The sequence below is a fragment of the Phodopus roborovskii genome, unplaced genomic scaffold (genome assembly GCF_943737965.1).
Source record: "Phodopus roborovskii unplaced genomic scaffold, PHOROB, whole genome shotgun sequence".
Taxonomy (NCBI): domain Eukaryota; kingdom Metazoa; phylum Chordata; class Mammalia; order Rodentia; family Cricetidae; genus Phodopus; species Phodopus roborovskii.
In genome coordinates, this window is record NW_026125295.1 from 7,446,876 (window position 1) to 7,463,608 (window position 16,733).

Genomic DNA, 16,733 nt, shown 5'->3' on the forward strand with positions numbered 1-16,733 from the left:
CAAGGTTTTCACCACTCTCTCCTGGCCTCCGTGGTGCACAGGCATACTTGCAGGCAAAATGCTTATAGACATAAAAATGGAAGACAGTCAAAAAGCACCTGAATTGTGACAAGTCTTATTTCCAACGCCTCCCGCTCTCAAAGAGGGGCCTTGTGTCCAACGTGGGGGGAGTAGGGAGGGGGGAGAGGTGATGTTGGTGCTGCTGGCTCAGGAATCATGAGCCTCAGTAGCAGGGCTCCAGGGGACGCCATTCTAGTGGTAACCAGCGTCCCGTGGCGATTGAGCACTTGAAGCGTGGCCCTCAGCACTGAGGTGTGCTGTGACGCGGACTACAGTAGTGAGCACTGTGGGGTTTGGGGCTGGGGAAGAGGAAGGACGGACACCTCGGAGCCACTCCTTGCTAGCTCACCACCGCATCCTTTCTCATCTTCCCTCAAGCAAATCCCTGAAGCAGACACTGCAACCCTCTTCTCCACTTGCCTGCCCCACCTCACGGGTAGGCTCTACCCTGCTCCTCCCAACATACTGGAGGCCAGCACTCCTTCCTGCCCGGACAAGCCAGGGCACTGCTGCCGTCTGAGTCCCATGGCCCCCAGTCATCCCTGCTGAGCCTCAGAGGTCTTACCCGACCATGCCATCCTCCATCCTCTCACTCGGATCGAATCATCCACTTAGATCTGTCCCCTACTGCTCCTGCACCATCTCAACTAGCTCTAAAACTTCCTACCTTGATAATTTCAGACCTTCAGGAACTTGGTAATCAGTATTCTTACACTTTTCACAAGGTCTCCCCAGTGCGCCATGGGATATGGCATATAACAGCAGGGCAATCTGAAGACCTGAGGTGTAACATCAGTATTGTGTGTGTAGTACTTAGCGAGCCAGTCGCTTACATGGATGTGCGTAACACCACAATCAAGGTCTAGAAAGTGGCCTGAGAATAATTCAGCTTGATAGGAAATATGCTTATCATGGACCCTGGGTTCAATCCTTAGCGTTGTATACAACCAGCAGGTGCAGGACTTAGAACATGGCACAGCCTAGGAAAGCCTCAGGCTACTGGGAGGGAGCAGGTTTCTGGAGGCAATGGATACCCTTATGCCCACTTGGTCCCCTGAAGCCCAGGGCTCAGCCATCTTTAAGCCTCAGGGGATACCACATCACACCACAGGGCAGCTTCTCTTACACAGAAAGTCACAGTCTAGCTGTCTACTTCCAAACACTTTAACAGACACAGCCACAAGTTTGCTTTCTCGAATAGAATTGTATTACAAACACTTTTTATAAGTATAAATGCATACTTCTATAAATATAGAAGTATAAAATGGCAAACATGAACCTTCACCCCATTCATCTCACTGACGTTCTTAAACCTTAAAACAAGTACAGAAGAATCTTTCTCCACATTGCTTTAAAAAAAAAAAAAAATGCCTACTAGCAAACACAGACGTGTTTCATGAGGTGATACAAAGGGGCCTCCATTCCAGCCCCGGTCCTGAGGGGAGGGAGGCCTGTTTTCTTTTTGGATTCTGGACCCCGGGATGTCCCCTGAGCACAGAGACCAGAGACTGTGACACTGCCTCCTCCGTGACAGGAACTTGAGAGGAGTTTGGAAACCATTTTGCTATGGAGTAAACAGCCAAGCCTGCTGAGTTGTGGTCTAAGGAGACTTCTCCTTTTTCAACCTCATTTTGCTGGGGGCACAAGTGGCTCTCACATTTGGGGCCTTTCGAGACTTTACTTTCAACGATTACAGAAAGGAGAGAAGAAATTAACAATGCCCCCATCTTTTCCTTCTTTTGGGCGTGGGGAGATGATGGGCTCTCATGTGGTCCGGGCTGGCCTTAAACTTGATGTGTAGCCGAGGAGAGCCTTCAACTCCTGAGTCTCCTGCCTCTACCTCACCAATGCTGGAATTATAGGCATGTAGCAAGGGTGCCCCATTTCTGTCCAGGGAGATGGCCAAGCCCCCTTGACGGCAGAACTCTTCCACTCAGCCATTCTTGGGAGTTGCCCCAAAGTAAACACACATACGCAGATGCCTGTGTGTGTGAGAGAGCGTTTACATGTATCTACATGAACAAGACTATATGGGACCACACGCCTCCAAGCCCTGGGGAAAGGATGTCTTGTGTGTGTGCTACTTGTTAACAAAGTAGGGGATGGAGGTGCAGAAAACTGTTAGAAAGTCTCAGTGCTGCTGGGCCAGGGAGGAAGGTTCCCTGATGACATACATCATCCTGGTGGCCTTGCTGGAGGCACTGTAAGTGATAGGCATGTCAGAGGACAGGACCCCACTTCAAGCGAGGCAAACGGAGACATGTGCAGAGACGCAGCCACACGGAAAGGAAAAGCAGTCCCAGTTCCCAGTGACCACTGGACACGGGGCTGAGGCTGGGGGGGGGCGGGTCAAAGATGCCGATAGGCCAGTTTCAGAGAATCCGGGCCAAAGTCAGCTCACCTCCCCATAGCCCTGTGAAAGGAGGAACAGGAAGATGAGGCCGACATGGACGCAATCATCCTGGCAAGGATGTGGTCCCATAATCAGCTCTCCTTCAGCAAGGGCCATGCCTCCCCATGTTCCTGCCTCATCGCCACATCCCGTTTCTCAGGTGGAGAAACTGAGGCCAAAGATGGCTCAGACGTAGCTCAGCCGGTCCCCTACTTAGGCTCAACCAACCCTGGTGATCGCTGTGCTGGCTGACAACCCAGCAAGCATCACTCACACCATTCAAGACTTGAAAGATGGTGTCCAGATGAGGTTTGGCTGCTGCAGAAGCATCTGCAGGGGTAGAACCTCCAGCGATGGGCAGACCACAAATTTCCTCCTACAATGCCAGAGGAGGCGAGCAGAAGAGTAAGGACAGACTGACAGACCTAGGGCCGCCAGGGCCATCTTCAGGGCAGGGACAAAGCCTTGGCAAGGCGGGTCCAGAACCAGGACTTGGTGCAAGGATTGGTATAGTCACAGATAGTGATGAACCGCAGGATGCTGGGGAAGTCCTTCTTCATTGCCTTGTATTTGATGGGAATCAGTCGCTTCTGTTGGACACCTAGAGGCCAAAGGGTGAGGTATTGGGACCTGGTTCCTGCCCTATGGTGGACAGACCCAGTCTCCAAAGCAAGGGGTAACAGCAGCACTCCACCAGCTAGGTACCCATGGTTCATATCCAGAACATAAAGAGTTCACAGATACAGCCCCTCAGAGATCTGGCATGCAGGACCACTCAGAGATTGGTCCTGCATTCTTGGTCTGGAATCTTAAGGCTATTCCCCCCCCCCCTCTGAGCAAAGCCAGTCTAAGCTTACCTGGAGATAGGCTGAGAGCAAACTTGGTCTGGAAGTCACATTCCTTGCTCTGTAGGTAATCGTCAGACACAACCACCACCATCCGGCGACACCTGAGGGACAGTAGCAGTGGGCAGGCATTGTGGTGACTTTCCTCAGCTTACCTTTAGAGGACAGCCTTGGGGACGACCACCGTACCCGGTAGAGAGCCCAGCTGGCAGAAGAGGCAAGCATCTGGCCCTCTAGGTTTTAGGTACCTGCCCCCTCTTGGATGCATAACCAACCTTTTCTCGATGAGTTCACTGGCAATGGACCAGACACAGGTGCCTGGCAGGACATCACGGTCGGACACACACAACTTCAGCCGATAGTCTGTCTGCTCTAGTTGTCTGATCATCTCCTGCACAAACTCAATATCACTAGGGCAGTAGCAGATGAAGGCGTCGAAAAGCTCTGGTGTTTGTCCTGAGGACAGGGGACAAGGGTAACGGTCAGCCGTCTGCAGGAAGGTCTGGAAGGAGCCCAGCCTGGAGTCATCCCAAAGAGATGTCTTACACGTGCCCTTCCCACCAGTGAAAAGATAACTCCCTCCCAGATGAAATCTGGCTAACTATCGTGGAGACCTGCCATTACAGTCTCAGAAGCACTCAGAGATAGGGCTGCTGCTATTCCCATTTCTTGGATAGGGAAGCCAAGACTCAGAAAGAATCTCTGGTCCAGGTCCGTCCATCTGTGTTCCAATATCTATGTTCTGCACACCACTCACCCTGGGGCTGTGGCCCACCTGTCCTACCCCGGGGAACAACACTGGGCGCTTACCCAGGGGGTCGTCCAGAGTGGTGATGCCCTCCAGCTCCTTTGTTTGTGGGACACTGCTCTCCACTCTGGCCACCTGTAAGGGTTTCTCAGATTCCTGCTTGTCCTGATTCCGTATGTATTTCTTGCAGTCTTCCACTGTGGAGAAGAGACAGGGTCTTCGCGCCTTCCCAGATGCCCCAGGCTGCTGTACACACTCAGCATCTACATCCTGTCTTTGTTCCACTGGCCTGTTTGTGCTCTGGGCCTTCTCAGGTAGCCACTAGTGCCACGGACAGCTCTGACTAACCATTGCTCCCTTTCTGACTCCTCCACCCCAAAAAAGAAAAAAAAAAAAGTGTGCATCCAGGAGGCCACCAAAGTCCTGCTGGCACCCGCCTCTCACCCTGCATCCTGCATCCCTCCCTAATGCTCTTGAGGATGGCTCTAAGTTGGGCATCTTGCAGGATGCAGGGTAGAAAGGAATGCCAGTAGGGCTCGGTACCCGGTTAGTGCTCAGTGAGGGTGGTGGCCCCCACCTCGCAAGGTGTACCTAACTGTAGGCAGGGGTGCTGTGTTGAGTGCCACCGGGTGACAGAAAGGGCTTTAGTCCTTCACCTGTCCTGTTGCTCCTGGCGCAGCTGAGGTACCCCCAGAGAAGCAGACCTTGATTCCTGGCCCAATTAGACGACTCATTCCACACCCTTTCCCTATATCAGGGGTTCTGAACCCTCTCCCAAATCCTAGGCTGTCCTGCATATAGACAGCAAATTTCCCTCCCTCCCCAGCACACCTCAGAAAAATGAAACAAGACTGATAGGCCAAGGCCAGCTTCCTCGACCATTGGCACCAAGCCAGAAAGCACGAGTCCTCACCGATGCTGGGTCCCAGCTCCAGCAGTATGTCCTCACGGCCCAGCGCGGCCAGCATCTCTAACAGCCTGCCGACCGTCGCGCCAGGGCGCCCCTGCCAGGCATCCAACAAACTGCGGGTGGGGTCAGGGCGCGTCTCCAGCTGTCGGATCTCTAAGTACTCGAAGCCCATCTCCTCCGCCAGCACAGTCCAGTCGGCCGCCACCGGCGTCCGCACGTTCAAGAACAGCGAGAGACGGCGCCGCACTCGCACGTTGAGCGCGGCCAAGGGTAGGGAGGACATGGAGGAGTCCAGGGACACCGATCCCACGCAGGGGCCTCCCGCAGACATGGCGAGCCACCCTGAGCTTCGCTGAGGTCCAGCCCGCTCTCCCGCCGAGCTTCCTTCCTACTTCCCCTAGGGTTCCTTTCAGCCCCGCCTCCTCTCGCTTTCCGAGAAGCTCCGCCCTGTGCTAGAATCTGGAGTCCCCAGCTCTTGAGCGCAGTTGGGGCGCCCTGCCACTGCCCACGGAGTGTGTTTGCGTATGCACCTGAACACGGGGCAAAGCATGGGGAGGCGAATCAGCCTTGTGTGGGACGTGAAGGAGTCACAGCCCTTACGTGCAGTAACCTGTATTCTAGTAATGGGGTGGAAAGAGACAGACCGTGGCTTCGGAAGTGGTAACGTGAAGCCTCAATCTGCACCCGGCCATCTGGAGCAAGTGGTAACTGCAGTTTAAAGGAGAAGGCCACAACCCTACCCGCAAGTCGGCTTTTAGGGCATCCTGTCCTTTGGTATCTGAGGCAAACCCCAGTTCTACCCTTTCGGGATCTGCAAAAAACACGCGGACCTACCACCGTTAATTTACTCAGTCTATTTAGGTGTCAGTCTCGGACGCAGGGTCTCCACCCCTCCCCACCTTTGCAGAATTCCTGCGGGGATGTGGTCATTAATAACACCATCCCAAACAGACTTTAAAGAGGCTTAAGACGCGTGGGACGCGCTACAGTTAGAACCTGGCTGCCATTCAGCACATTGGTAAAAATCGGTTCTCCATACCAGCAGGGAAACAAATATTGCTCTGCTTTCTGAGGGGGCTTCTGTAACAGTTCAACGCCTTGGGCCGAACCAGGCGCCGCAACATTAACAACGTTCGCGGCCCTGAGTTTTGGGACCCGGGACGGAGCAGAGCAGAGCGTTTTCGCCAGCTCTCCCAGCAAAGGGAGAAGCAGCCTTGTGCCGGGCTCCGCCTTTCTGCTGCTGCGCGCTGGGCTCAGGGCTTTGGAGGAAGGGCTTCCTTGAGGCAGAGTTCATCTTAGGAACCCAGAAATTTGGAGTGCCTCCTTCCCGTGAGTCCGCAACCGGTTGCGCAAACTTAAGTTTCCAGTCTGCGTTTCTGGGCGAGACTTAAGGGCGCACGTTCTGATTGGACCCCGTAGGACTGGAGGGCGGGGCTTTCAGTGGAAAGATCCTTGGGCGGGGCTCTGGGTCGAGGGGGCGTGCCCTCAAGCAGACTCCCCTTAATCTAATTGGTTGTGTCTGGGAGTGGGAGGGTCCCATAGAAACCCCACCCCGCCACTCGCTGTGTTATACCCGGTTGTGAGCAACTTTTAGGCCTCAAGAGGCAGGTCCCTGCGCCTGTCTTTTGTTCGTCCAGCTCCGCACCCAGCGCCCAGGCCAATCCTCGGGACCCACCTCCGCGATGCATCGGCTGCAGGTAGTGCTGGGCCACCTGGCCGGCCGGCCCGAGTCGAGCTCCGCGATGCAAGCCGCGCCCTGCTCCGCGGGCTTCCTGCAGGCCTCGGCCAACGACGTGGTGGTGGTGCACGGACGGCGCACCCCGATCGGCCGTGCTGGCCGCGGCGGCTTCAAGGTGAGGCCCCTCGGGCGGGCGAGGGGTGCAGAAGGCGGCCAGTGCGGGTGGGACCCTGCCCCCCTGGGGTGGGGTGACCGCAGAGTCCCCGGTGGGGATGCAGGAGCGGGGCTCACAGCCGTCGCCGCGCTTCGCCCTGCAGGACACCACCCCGGACGAGCTTCTGTCGGCTGTGTTGACCGCGGTTCTCCAGGATGTGAAGCTAAAGCCTGAGGTGCTGGGTGACATCTCCGTGGGTGAGCTCACCTGCCGGGCCCTCTCCGCCCTCCCTCCCGGGGCCTCCCCTTTTGTCCGCGAACCTGGGTTTCACTGAGCAAGACTTGAAGGACGCCACTAATTTCAGGGGGACGACCTGGGATGGCCTGTGTCCCACACCAGGTCACTGGACGTGGGAAAAGCAGGAACATCCTGTACTAGAAGCTTTAAAACATTGGTTCTCAGTCTGTGGGTCGCGACCCCTTCTAGACACAGATATTTACATTAGGCTTCATAACAGTAGCAAAATTACAGTTATGGAGTAGCAACAAAATAATGTTATGGTTGGGGGTCAGCGCAACATGAGGAAGTGTATTGGAGAGTCTCATAGCCTTAGGAAGGTTGAGAAGCACTGTTCTAAAGCCCTGATGTTTAGTTGGTGGCGCATGCCTTTAATCCCAGCACTGGGGAGCAGAGGCAGGTGGATCTCTGTGAGTTCGAGGCCAGCCTGATCGAGTTCCAGGACAGGCTCCAAAACAATACAGAGAAACCCTGTCTCGAAAAACAAAACAAAAGCCCTGATGTTCCTGGAGACCCCAGGAGGTGGGAGGCCACGGTTCTCCACCAACATTGACATCCTGTCTGTCAGAACCATTAGTCCAGTCTAGTTGGGCTACAGGCTGAGACGTTCCCCAACCCTGTGCTAACCCCTGCTCTTCCTGAACTAAAACAACATTGTAGGACAGGGCTCTGTCTGGGGGGTGCCGGCCAGTTCCCCCCTCCCGCTGTGACACGGGGCGCGGAGGAGGACACTTGGGGAGGTGAGCCGTGCAGACTCCCTTCCCTCACCCACAGTTCCCAGGCTTTGCACCGTGTGCCTCTTACCCTAGATGCTCGCCTGTTGCCAGGCAAGCAGGCCAGCGGCCGCTGTGCTGATTTGGAGGCACACGCCTTGGGAAGCATGCTGGTGTCCCTCCAGCGCTGGGCTGGTGGATGACAGGCGTTGGTAGCTGGCTCCCTACTCCTCAAACTCTGCACTTCTACAGTTTTAAGTGAGCCTGGGGAAATTCTAAAGTGATCTGAAGAAATATCTGGAACATATATTTGGAACTCACAACTTAACATTATTACGCAAAACATTACTGACTAAGATTTCTGTCCACAGGCAATGTACTTCAGCCAGGAGCTGGGGCCGTCATGGCACGCATTGCCCAGTTTCTGAGGTAACCCTTCTACCTCTACTGGGGTTCTAGAACCATTGACCAGTCTGTCGGTGACAGGCTAAGCAGGTTGGACTCTACATATGAAATCAACCAAAATCCTTGGATCGAACTTTTCTCCTACTTTGAAGGGTGTGTTACCTGGCACAGAGCCAGGACACCTAGGGCTTTGAGAACTAGAGCCTGGTTTTTCCCAAAGCCAACTTGCTGCTTACCCTTTGGACGTGTGGACTCTGTCCTCTTGTTTCAGGCAAATAATCGCATAACCGTGTTGGTCCGTGACTTTGTCCCCATTCCTTCCTGAGCAGCCGGACAACTCTGGGCTCAGCCTGAGGGTGGGGTGGGGTGGGGAGGGAGCCAGGGGGGAGCCCTGGCCATCTTTCGGTTCAGTTACTTCCACGTGCAGATTGAAGGCCTTCCTCCCTCGGGTAGATGAGACGTGATAGCAGCACTGGCCAGAGTCAGAACAGGGCAAAGAGCAGAATACGTAGAGGTTAGAAGGGGCTCAGACTTGGCCTGGGATGGAACGCCTCCCCATCCCTCTTGCAACTTTCCATCCTCATCTCCTGCCGGCTTCCTCACTATGACTTTCCCCGTTCATCTAACCTGTCTGCCTTCCATTCGCGCTACTCTGCCCAATCTGTCCCCTCCTCGCCTTGCTTTACCAACGCCCCTGCCCAAACGTCTTTGGAGACTGGCTCTCAAGTGTCACAAGAGTGGCATTCTTGTCCAGTGGTTGCTAAGGGTTGCTGTGTCTCCCAGTGCTGTGGCTTTGCCATCTGTCCTGTTATTTCCATCTCTGACAACGAACTGATTTTCTGTGTATTGGTTGGGCACCCTCTGGGGCTCAGGACTGTTGGTCTCTTGGCCTCCTTAACGCAGTACCTCTCATTGGATGGCAACTTGGTGCCTTGGGCGTAAGGGCTTGTAACGAAGGGTGTATTAAGCCTGAAAAGCCGTTACCGAGAGTCCGCACTGAGAGTTTCCAAGCCTGACCATACAGCAGAGTTAGCAAAATTCTCAAGGAAGTTTCTGGGCTTGCCTAAGGAGGCACTATAAATGAAGTTTTGTACTGTTGGCCAAGATGAGGTATCTACCCAGAGGGGCAGCTGAGGTAGCTCTCAGAGCTGAGCCCAGCCAGTGTCGAAGTCCAAGGAGTACCCAGTACTAAGAACATGCCAGAAACACTTTTCCTCTCAGAGACCGAGAACAGGTACACAGGTATGGCCAGGTGACAGAGATGGTTGGAGGCCTCATCTGTGAGATAGCTCTTAGACCGGTGCCCGGTGTCTGTGGGCCACAGAGATGTCTACTTTTCTTTGTCAAGTTGTCAGAAGATGAGGAAGAATGCCTGTGGCCCTAACAAGCTTTCCCTGCCTGAGTTTAGAATCACAAGGTAGAGCAGGGCATGTGTTTGGGGACCCGGGTTGCAAGTGTCTGTAAGTGACAAGGCTTGCCAGTCATTGTCCCCTCCTTTACGGATAAGGCCGCCTGTTATCCCTCTGGTCTGTACACACTGCAATGGGCCATGAAGGGGCCCGGGAGCCTCTCGGGGCCTGCTTCCTAAGAGGCTGTGGCATGTTCGTTCCGGGATGGATGCTCTCCAGGACTGACTTCCATCTCCCCTTCTCTCCCAGTGACATTCCAGAGACTGTCCCTTTGTCCACCGTCAACAGACAGTGTTCGTCAGGGCTGCAGGCAGTGGCCAACATCGCTGGTAAGTTGTGACTGAGGTGCCCGTAGGCCCGGACACCTTGTTCCTTTCTTGTGTTTGTTTTGTTTTGTTTGAAACAGTTTCTCTGTGTAGCTCTGTCTGTCCTGGAACTTGCTCTGTAGACCAGGCTGTCCTGGAACTCAGAGATCCGCCTGCCTCTTCCTGAGAGCTGGGTTAAAGGTGAGCGCCACCACCACTGGCTCTGACTTTGGTTCTTGACCCTAGGCAGAGAGGAGTGGGGAGCACCCACTGTCACACCCCAACTCTTGTGGGTGCTCCTGGGTCTTCTGTGAGGCTTGGTGAAGGTACCCCAAGAGCAGGGGAACGGGCTGTGCTGCTCCGGGGCAGGCCCACTCTGGCCACGGATGGTCATGAAGTGCTTTTGTTGCAGGTGGCATCAGAAATGGGTCTTATGACATTGGCATGGCCTGTGGGTAAGACTGTCTTCCTGCCGGAACTCATTAACCAAAAACTGATCAAACTAATTTTCCTCTCCTCGGTTCTGAGGGGCCATGATTCTCCCTGCCCACCACAGCAGCTGGCTGGCTGGGCTCCCAGAAATGTGTCAGGAGCTGCCCAAGCTGTGGGCTGCTCAGGGATGGTCTGGTCTCAGCACCAGCAGTGGAGAGAGTTGGTCTTAAGGTTGCCTGGGAATCTGCCAGAGGGGAGACGTGGCTGAGCACGCAGAGCCAGCACTGCACTGGAGAATGCCTTCCATGGCTCTCGTGTGCTCTGTTCATGTTGAGACAAGAGTATCAGTTTTGGTCCCCTAAACCCAGGGACGCACAGAGCAAAGCGTAGTGGCTCCTGCCTGTCCATCCCAGCCAGTGGGAAGACAGAGATGGCAGGATCTGAGGCTAGAAGGCAGCCTGCCTGAAGCCAGGGACCGCTTTGACTAACTGTCTTACTAGACGGTCCATGCACTTGCCACCAACCTGGCACTCTGGTTGCTGCTGGACTCTGAGGGACAGACTGTCCCCACCTAGATTAGTCTTACTTCTGCCTGCAGAAATTAACTTGGAAGTGACTCCAAGGGAGGACAGGGTGTTGGGCCTAGACCTGGGGTGTCTGCAGCTGGAAAGATCTAAGGGAGGCCGAGGCAGAGCTGCAGGGGCCAGCGCCTTCCATGTCCTCTCTGCAGTGTTCCTTGTCAGGGAGCATTGCTGGTCTGTGACCAGATCTTAGCTGCCCTTCACTGAGCTGTCCTCAACTGTGTCAGTAGGATAACAGGCAACATCCATACATGGAAACCGTGCCGGGCAAAGGTCACAGCCAGCCTGCCTTTTGCTGGTCCTCGCCTTTGTCATAACAAGGACAGCAGATGGGTGACATGGGTTCCTTGGGGGATTCAAGTCCCAGTCAGCTTGAGGACCCAGTTTTGGGTCTGGAGGATGCTCACATCGCATCCTGACCGCGCCCTAGTCTTTGAGAGTGCAGCTTGCCCGGGGCCTGTTGGCTGAGCGTTATCTCTGGGGCCAGACTGTCTAGTTATGGTCCAGGTTGGACAGCTATGGGCCAGCCCCTCACCAATGAGACCTCACTGTCCCCATCTGTATAAGGGGGACACTTACTCAGCTAACACAGTGGTCTGTGTCGTGTGGTGGCGCTGTTTAAAGGGCTCTTACACTTGAAAGGGTTTGAGCTAAAGGAAGGAAAACTCAGTTAAGGTCATCACCATCATCATAAAGCTTCACACCCCCCCCCCTGCACACACACACACCCTTTCTGAGTCCTCTACACCACTCTCTGTCCATCCTGGCTGTCTGTCCAGTCAGTTCTCCCTTTGATTGACATTAACCTTGTGCTTGTTTGGAAGAACTCTCTGCCTTCTCCTCTTGACTTTGAAGTTACTGAGCACTTGGCCTAACTCAGGGCATGTGCCTTGTGCTAGGGGGTCGGGAACCAGGAGGCTGCCCCGGGAGGGGTGGGAGGAGCAGCCAATTTCCTGCCTTGGCCCTGGGAGTGTGTCTGACCAGGCTTGAGGGAGGGAGGGCTCAGCTGCCCTGTAACCTCCATCTGCCTCATGGGCATCTGCCTTTCGCAGGCTTCCTAGACAGCTTGCCACATTCCTCGAGGGCTGTCTAAAACTGCTCAGAATTCAGCTGGCCACCCCTGGGGCTTCCTCCCTAGTACTGAAGTCACTCCTCCTCCTTAGGGTGGAGTCCATGTCTCTGTCTGACAGAGGGAACCCTGGGAATGTTTCTTCTCGCCTGCTGGAGAATGAGAAGGCCAGAGATTGCCTGATTCCTATGGGGTGAGTGCCCACAGGAAGGTGTGCCTGCGTGTGCCCAGCCACTGATCTGCCTGTCCTCGACCAGACACCGGAGAGTTTTCTCCTCTGTGGCTGGCAGGACTAGCCTTGTCTTCTTCCTCTAGGTGTCATATGCTCTGTAGGACGTGGATATGGGACTAATGCTGCCCTTGGCTTTCCTTTCCTAAGCCCCGCCCCCACTCAACCCCAACCCCCCCCCCCACACTCACACACAGTCCTCTGTGATTCCACAAGTTTCCAAATGTGGCTCATCCTGCATCACCCTGTCTGAGGTGCTATGGTAGCAGTCCCCAAAGCCTTGGAGGCCTCAAGAGTTGAGAACGTGGACGCTTGGATTCCTTACATGCAGGGGAGGGACTCAGCCTGTGAGATGCAGTGTGGGAGTCTGTGCCCTCTCTGCAGTGCCTTAGTTCTACAGCCATGACTGTGAGCTCTGCGCAGTGAGTGTTCAAGGTCAAGGGACTCTGGGGAGGCTGCTCATGTGAGGACTCCAGACTGACCTGGCTGTGTCCACATCCTGTGTTTCCACGAGTACGTAGGAGAAACTGAGGCCAGTAGTACCCCCAGCCTCCCTCCAGCCCTTGTCTTAGGGCTGAGGCAGCTCATGCAGGGGACAGTTCCTTTTGTAGGCCCCTCATTCAGGCTGCTCTACCCTTTAAGAGGGTGACTTTGAAGTGTGAATGTGTGAGCATCTGTTGACATGGGTGCTTGATATCCATGATGAGCCAGGAGTCCCTGCAGCATGGACTGGAAGCTGTCTCTGACCTGGGTGTCCAGAGGTGCAGGCACAGGCCTTCAGTATGGCCCCACCCTGAGGCGAGCAGACCCACAGCCGCCCGCTTTGCTTGTTCGTGTCTAGGATAACCTCGGAGAACGTGGCTGAGCGTTTCGGCATTTCTCGGCAGAAGCAGGATGCCTTCGCTCTGGCCTCCCAGCAGAAGTGAGTGGGGCTCGGGTGGAGGCTGGGTCACGGGGCCAGCAGAGTATCAGGGAGATGGGCTAGGGCACTGTCTTCCCGGATTACAGAATAGGTCTGAGTGTGGGGAGGTGACCCCAGGCAAACTGAGCTGCCATCAGAGAAATACAGAGCCTCAGATCTCTGGGCAGGCGAGGGTGGCCAGCCTAGCTGTATGAAGAGGAGACAGCGAGGAGAAGCAGCTAGAAGTCTGTGGTCCAGCTCCCTGGACCCCAAAACAGAAATGAGACCCTGCCTCTCACAAGGCAGGGGAGAGGTGGCTCTCAGAGTTGACCTCTGACCCCTACATGCATGCTGTGGTATGTGTGTGTATTCAAGCACGCATGCGTGTGCACACACACACATGCATGCACATGGGCTCATGCACACACACACACACACACACACACACACACACACACGAAATTTAATGTTAACTCCCTCCTCCCCTTTGAGGTGGGAATTAGACATGATCTAGAGCTGTGGGGCAGATGAAGAAAGGGACCTGGGTGGCCTCAGGCATGCTGTCACTGCCAGAAAGGAGGTGAGGGTCCTGAGGAATTCCTTCCAATCAGAGCTCTCCAAGGGCCAAGTACATTCCCAGACTTCACACCCTTCAGTTCCTGTAGGCTAGGGACAGGCAGGATGGAGCCCACACTTGCCTGCCTCTCACTGTCCATGGTGCTGGCAGGGCAGCGAGAGCCCAGAGCAGGGGCTGTTTCCAAGCTGAGATCGTGCCTGTGACAGCCACCATCCTTGATGACAAGGGCAACAAGAAAACCGTCACTGTGTCCCAGGATGAGGGTGTCCGCCCCAGCACCACCATGGAGGGCCTGGCCAAGCTGAAGCCTGCCTTCAAGGATGGAGGCTCTACCACAGCTGGTGCGTGTGGGCCAGGAATAGGGCAGGTGGAGGTGGCCTGCTCTGCTCTGAGACCTGGGGCTGACCGGGCCCCTTGGCAAGGAGCTGGCTCTCCTCAGCTCCGCCTGACGCCTCCCCCGCTCCTCCCCTAGGAAACTCCAGTCAGGTGAGCGATGGGGCAGCTGCCGTCCTGCTGGCCCGGAGGTCCAAGGCTGAAGAATTGGGCCTTCCCGTCCTCGGGGTCCTGAGGTCCTATGCAGTGGTCGGCGTCCCTCCTGACATCATGGGCATCGGTCCTGCCTATGCCATCCCTGCAGCCTTGCAGAAAGCAGGTGAGGCGCCTCCCTGTCACCCTGTACCTGGACTCTCCGTACCTGTGTCTGGACTGGGGTTGCTGGGTTTGACCCTGTGGGTGCTCTGGAAGGAAGGTGGGTCGGGCTAGCATCCCAAGTCCACGGCCTCCCTAACCTACCACTGGGGCCCACTGGCCTGGCACACCGTGGACCACCGGAGCCATACGTGGGGTGGAGCCCAGAGGAAATCAGAGTCCTGCCCATGCCTGTGATCTCTGGTCTGAATCTTGCCTGCAGGGCTGACTGTGAATGACATAGACATCTTTGAGATCAATGAGGCCTTTGCAAGTCAGGTGAGCCCGGGTGTGCTGGTGGGATCCCTCGGGCCAGTGGCTCAGAGCGGATGGAGGCTTCAGCTCCCGCCCTGCTCCTTCCAGGCCCTCTACTGTGTGGAGAAGCTGGGGATTCCTGCAGAGAAGGTGAACCCCCTGGGGGGTGCCATCGCCCTGGGCCACCCCCTGGGCTGCACCGGGGCAAGGCAGGTGGTCACGCTGCTCAATGAACTGAAGCGACGTGGGCGACGGTGAGGCTGCTCCCTGTGGAGTGTTGTGCGGTGTTTGGGCTGGGGTGTCTGGTCGCTGGGGCTTGGGGAGGTGAGAACACACAGGCATTCCGAACTAGGGAAGTCGGGGTGGTGAGACCCGCCTTCCCGGTGACCTGCTTAAAAGGCAGCACAACCTGTGGACGGTATCTGCCGCCTGGGCGTGTGTGTGCACGTGTGCGTGTGTACGTGTGCGTGCGTGCGTGCATGTGTCTGTCTGTCTGTCTGGGGCTCAGTTCCCACAGATCTGCTGTGTTCATCTGTCCATGAGTCCTTGTAGCTGCAGCTCTGCCTGGTGAGGGCATGGGGTGGGGCCAGGCTCTGCCCAGCCAACGCAGGTTCTTTTCCCCAGGGCCTATGGAGTGGTGTCCATGTGCATCGGGACGGGGATGGGAGCCGCTGCTGTCTTTGAATACCCTGGGAACTGAGGCCCTGGCTGCAGGCGCTGCCCAGAGTCCTACAGTGGTGGCCAGAGAGGGACTCTACGGAATTGGGGGACACCCAGCCCTGGAGGGGTGTGTCACAGCACTTTCATTTAAAACGCAATCACTGGTGGCACAAAGAGGTGGGACCCCCCCCCGACAAGTGCCCCAATCTGTGTTAGTGAGGATGGGACACCCTGGTTGCAACGTCATTGCGTCCCTTGAGGGGCTGTGCCTCCTTTATGGTGGGATAGATGTAGTAAATGTGTGTTGTCTCGATTTGGTGGCTGTCATTTCCTTCAGGGTTCATTCTGTGTGATCTGCATAGTGTCTAAGAGCCGTGGTCTCCCTAGTGATCTAGCAGAGTGCAAGCTTTGGAGACCTGTCATGGCGGGACCCCAGCTGATACCGTTACCCTCATCCCAGGGACCATGCAGCCCTCAGCCACTGCCCTGCTCTCCAGTCTTGGCCGTGTTGAGTTCTTTAGCTAGCGCTGAGGCCGGGGCTCGATACCTTTGATCGGTTAAGGCGCCGTGAATAGGAGGGGCCACCCCATCCCAACATCCGGTGTCCCACAGCTGCATCCGGCAGCCTTCCACCGCCTGGATTCAGGATGGCCCGGCACTCCTGGGGGTAGGCAGTGGTGATAGGTGAGATCAGGCAGTTCCAGCCCCAGCCGGTGCCCAGGCCCTGTGGGCAGTGCCCCAGAAGCCAGTGGCAGCTTTCACCTGTCTGTGAAGGAACCCTGCAACAGGCGGGAGATGCTAACCCCCAGGCCTTAGCTTCCATGCCCTGCACAGAGAGAAGAGCACACCACGGGGCCCTCCATGTGTTGTCCCCCAGGACTTCATCTGCCCTCAGTCTAGTCCTGACTCACAGATGTCACCTGTGGTCTTGCCAGCAAGGTGACCGGGGACTGGTGGACCCCAGGAGTGACCGGTGCCACCGATCTTGAGAAGCCTGTCTGCATAGCCAGGGCCCAACAACCTTGCTAGGTGTCTTTTCCGGTCCCACTGAGGAGCAGTGGACAGGTGTGAAGGCGCCACACAGCCACCCACACGGGCCAGTTGAGGTTCCAGCAGTCACCGAGGCTCGTCAGGTAGACCTCCTGGGCGTGCAGGCTTGCTGCTAGTTGGCAAGGCAGGTTCTGAAGTCTACCCAGCTGATGGAGAGCTGCAACCCTAACACACACAGCAACCCGCAGGGGCATGCCTTGGAGCCCAAGCCTATGACTCGGGGGAGAAGTCCCCTCCCTGGGGTGGACTTGTAAGCTGGGGTCCCTGGGACACTGATGCTTCTGAACAGAGCCAAGGAGAGCAGATGGCAGGGAGCTGGCATTGCCACAAAAGCCAGAGGTGCAGGTAGGGTTCCACAGAGGACAGAGGGTCAGAG

The 16,733-nt window shown here is 55.9% G+C and overlaps 2 protein-coding genes across 2 annotated transcripts; one reads left to right on the forward strand and one right to left on the reverse strand.

Annotated features, from left to right (window-relative positions):
- Positions 1 to 1,229: 1,229 nt before the first annotated feature.
- On the reverse strand, positions 1,230 to 5,334 carry Myd88 (MYD88 innate immune signal transduction adaptor). Its single transcript, XM_051202282.1, has 5 exons — positions 4,959 to 5,334; positions 4,108 to 4,242; positions 3,573 to 3,753; positions 3,310 to 3,401; positions 1,230 to 3,053 (listed from the first exon to the last, which is right to left on the reverse strand). Exons 1-5 carry the CDS (start codon positions 5,284 to 5,286, stop codon positions 2,899 to 2,901), a joined length of 891 nt encoding a protein of 296 aa, XP_051058239.1. The 5' UTR covers positions 5,287 to 5,334; the 3' UTR covers positions 1,230 to 2,898.
- A 1,161-nt stretch (positions 5,335 to 6,495) lies between these two features.
- On the forward strand, positions 6,496 to 15,620 carry LOC127235114 (3-ketoacyl-CoA thiolase B, peroxisomal). The gene is made up of 12 exons (XM_051202293.1): positions 6,496 to 6,808; positions 6,951 to 7,044; positions 8,169 to 8,226; positions 9,861 to 9,940; positions 10,329 to 10,371; positions 12,093 to 12,191; positions 13,069 to 13,149; positions 13,856 to 14,046; positions 14,178 to 14,357; positions 14,616 to 14,671; positions 14,756 to 14,901; positions 15,272 to 15,620. The coding sequence occupies exons 1-12, from the start codon at positions 6,638 to 6,640 to the stop codon at positions 15,345 to 15,347; spliced, it is 1,275 nt and encodes a 424-aa protein (XP_051058250.1). The 5' UTR covers positions 6,496 to 6,637; the 3' UTR covers positions 15,348 to 15,620.
- The last annotated feature ends 1,113 nt before the right edge of the window (positions 15,621 to 16,733 follow it).

What these genes read in the sequence shown, in the direction of transcription:
- Myd88 (XM_051202282.1), bottom strand. Translation starts at nt 5,286, where the DNA reads ATGTCTGCGGGAGGCCCCTGCGTGGGATCGGTGTCCCTGGACTCCTCC. An exon ending in AGTGAACTCATCGAGAAAAG is followed by an intron (nt 3,402 to 3,572) that starts GTTGGTTATGCA and finishes ACTGTCCCTCAG; the next exon opens with GTGTCGCCGGATGGTGGTGG. An exon ending in TGCTCTCAGCCTATCTCCAG is followed by an intron (nt 3,054 to 3,309) that starts GTAAGCTTAGAC and finishes TTTGGCCTCTAG; the next exon opens with GTGTCCAACAGAAGCGACTG.
- LOC127235114 (XM_051202293.1), top strand. Translation starts at nt 6,638, where the DNA reads ATGCATCGGCTGCAGGTAGTGCTGGGCCACCTGGCCGGCCGGCCCGAG. An exon ending in GGCAGTGGCCAACATCGCTG is followed by an intron (nt 9,941 to 10,328) that starts GTAAGTTGTGAC and finishes CTTTTGTTGCAG; the next exon opens with GTGGCATCAGAAATGGGTCT. An exon ending in GCTCTGGCCTCCCAGCAGAA is followed by an intron (nt 13,150 to 13,855) that starts GTGAGTGGGGCT and finishes TGGTGCTGGCAG; the next exon opens with GGCAGCGAGAGCCCAGAGCA.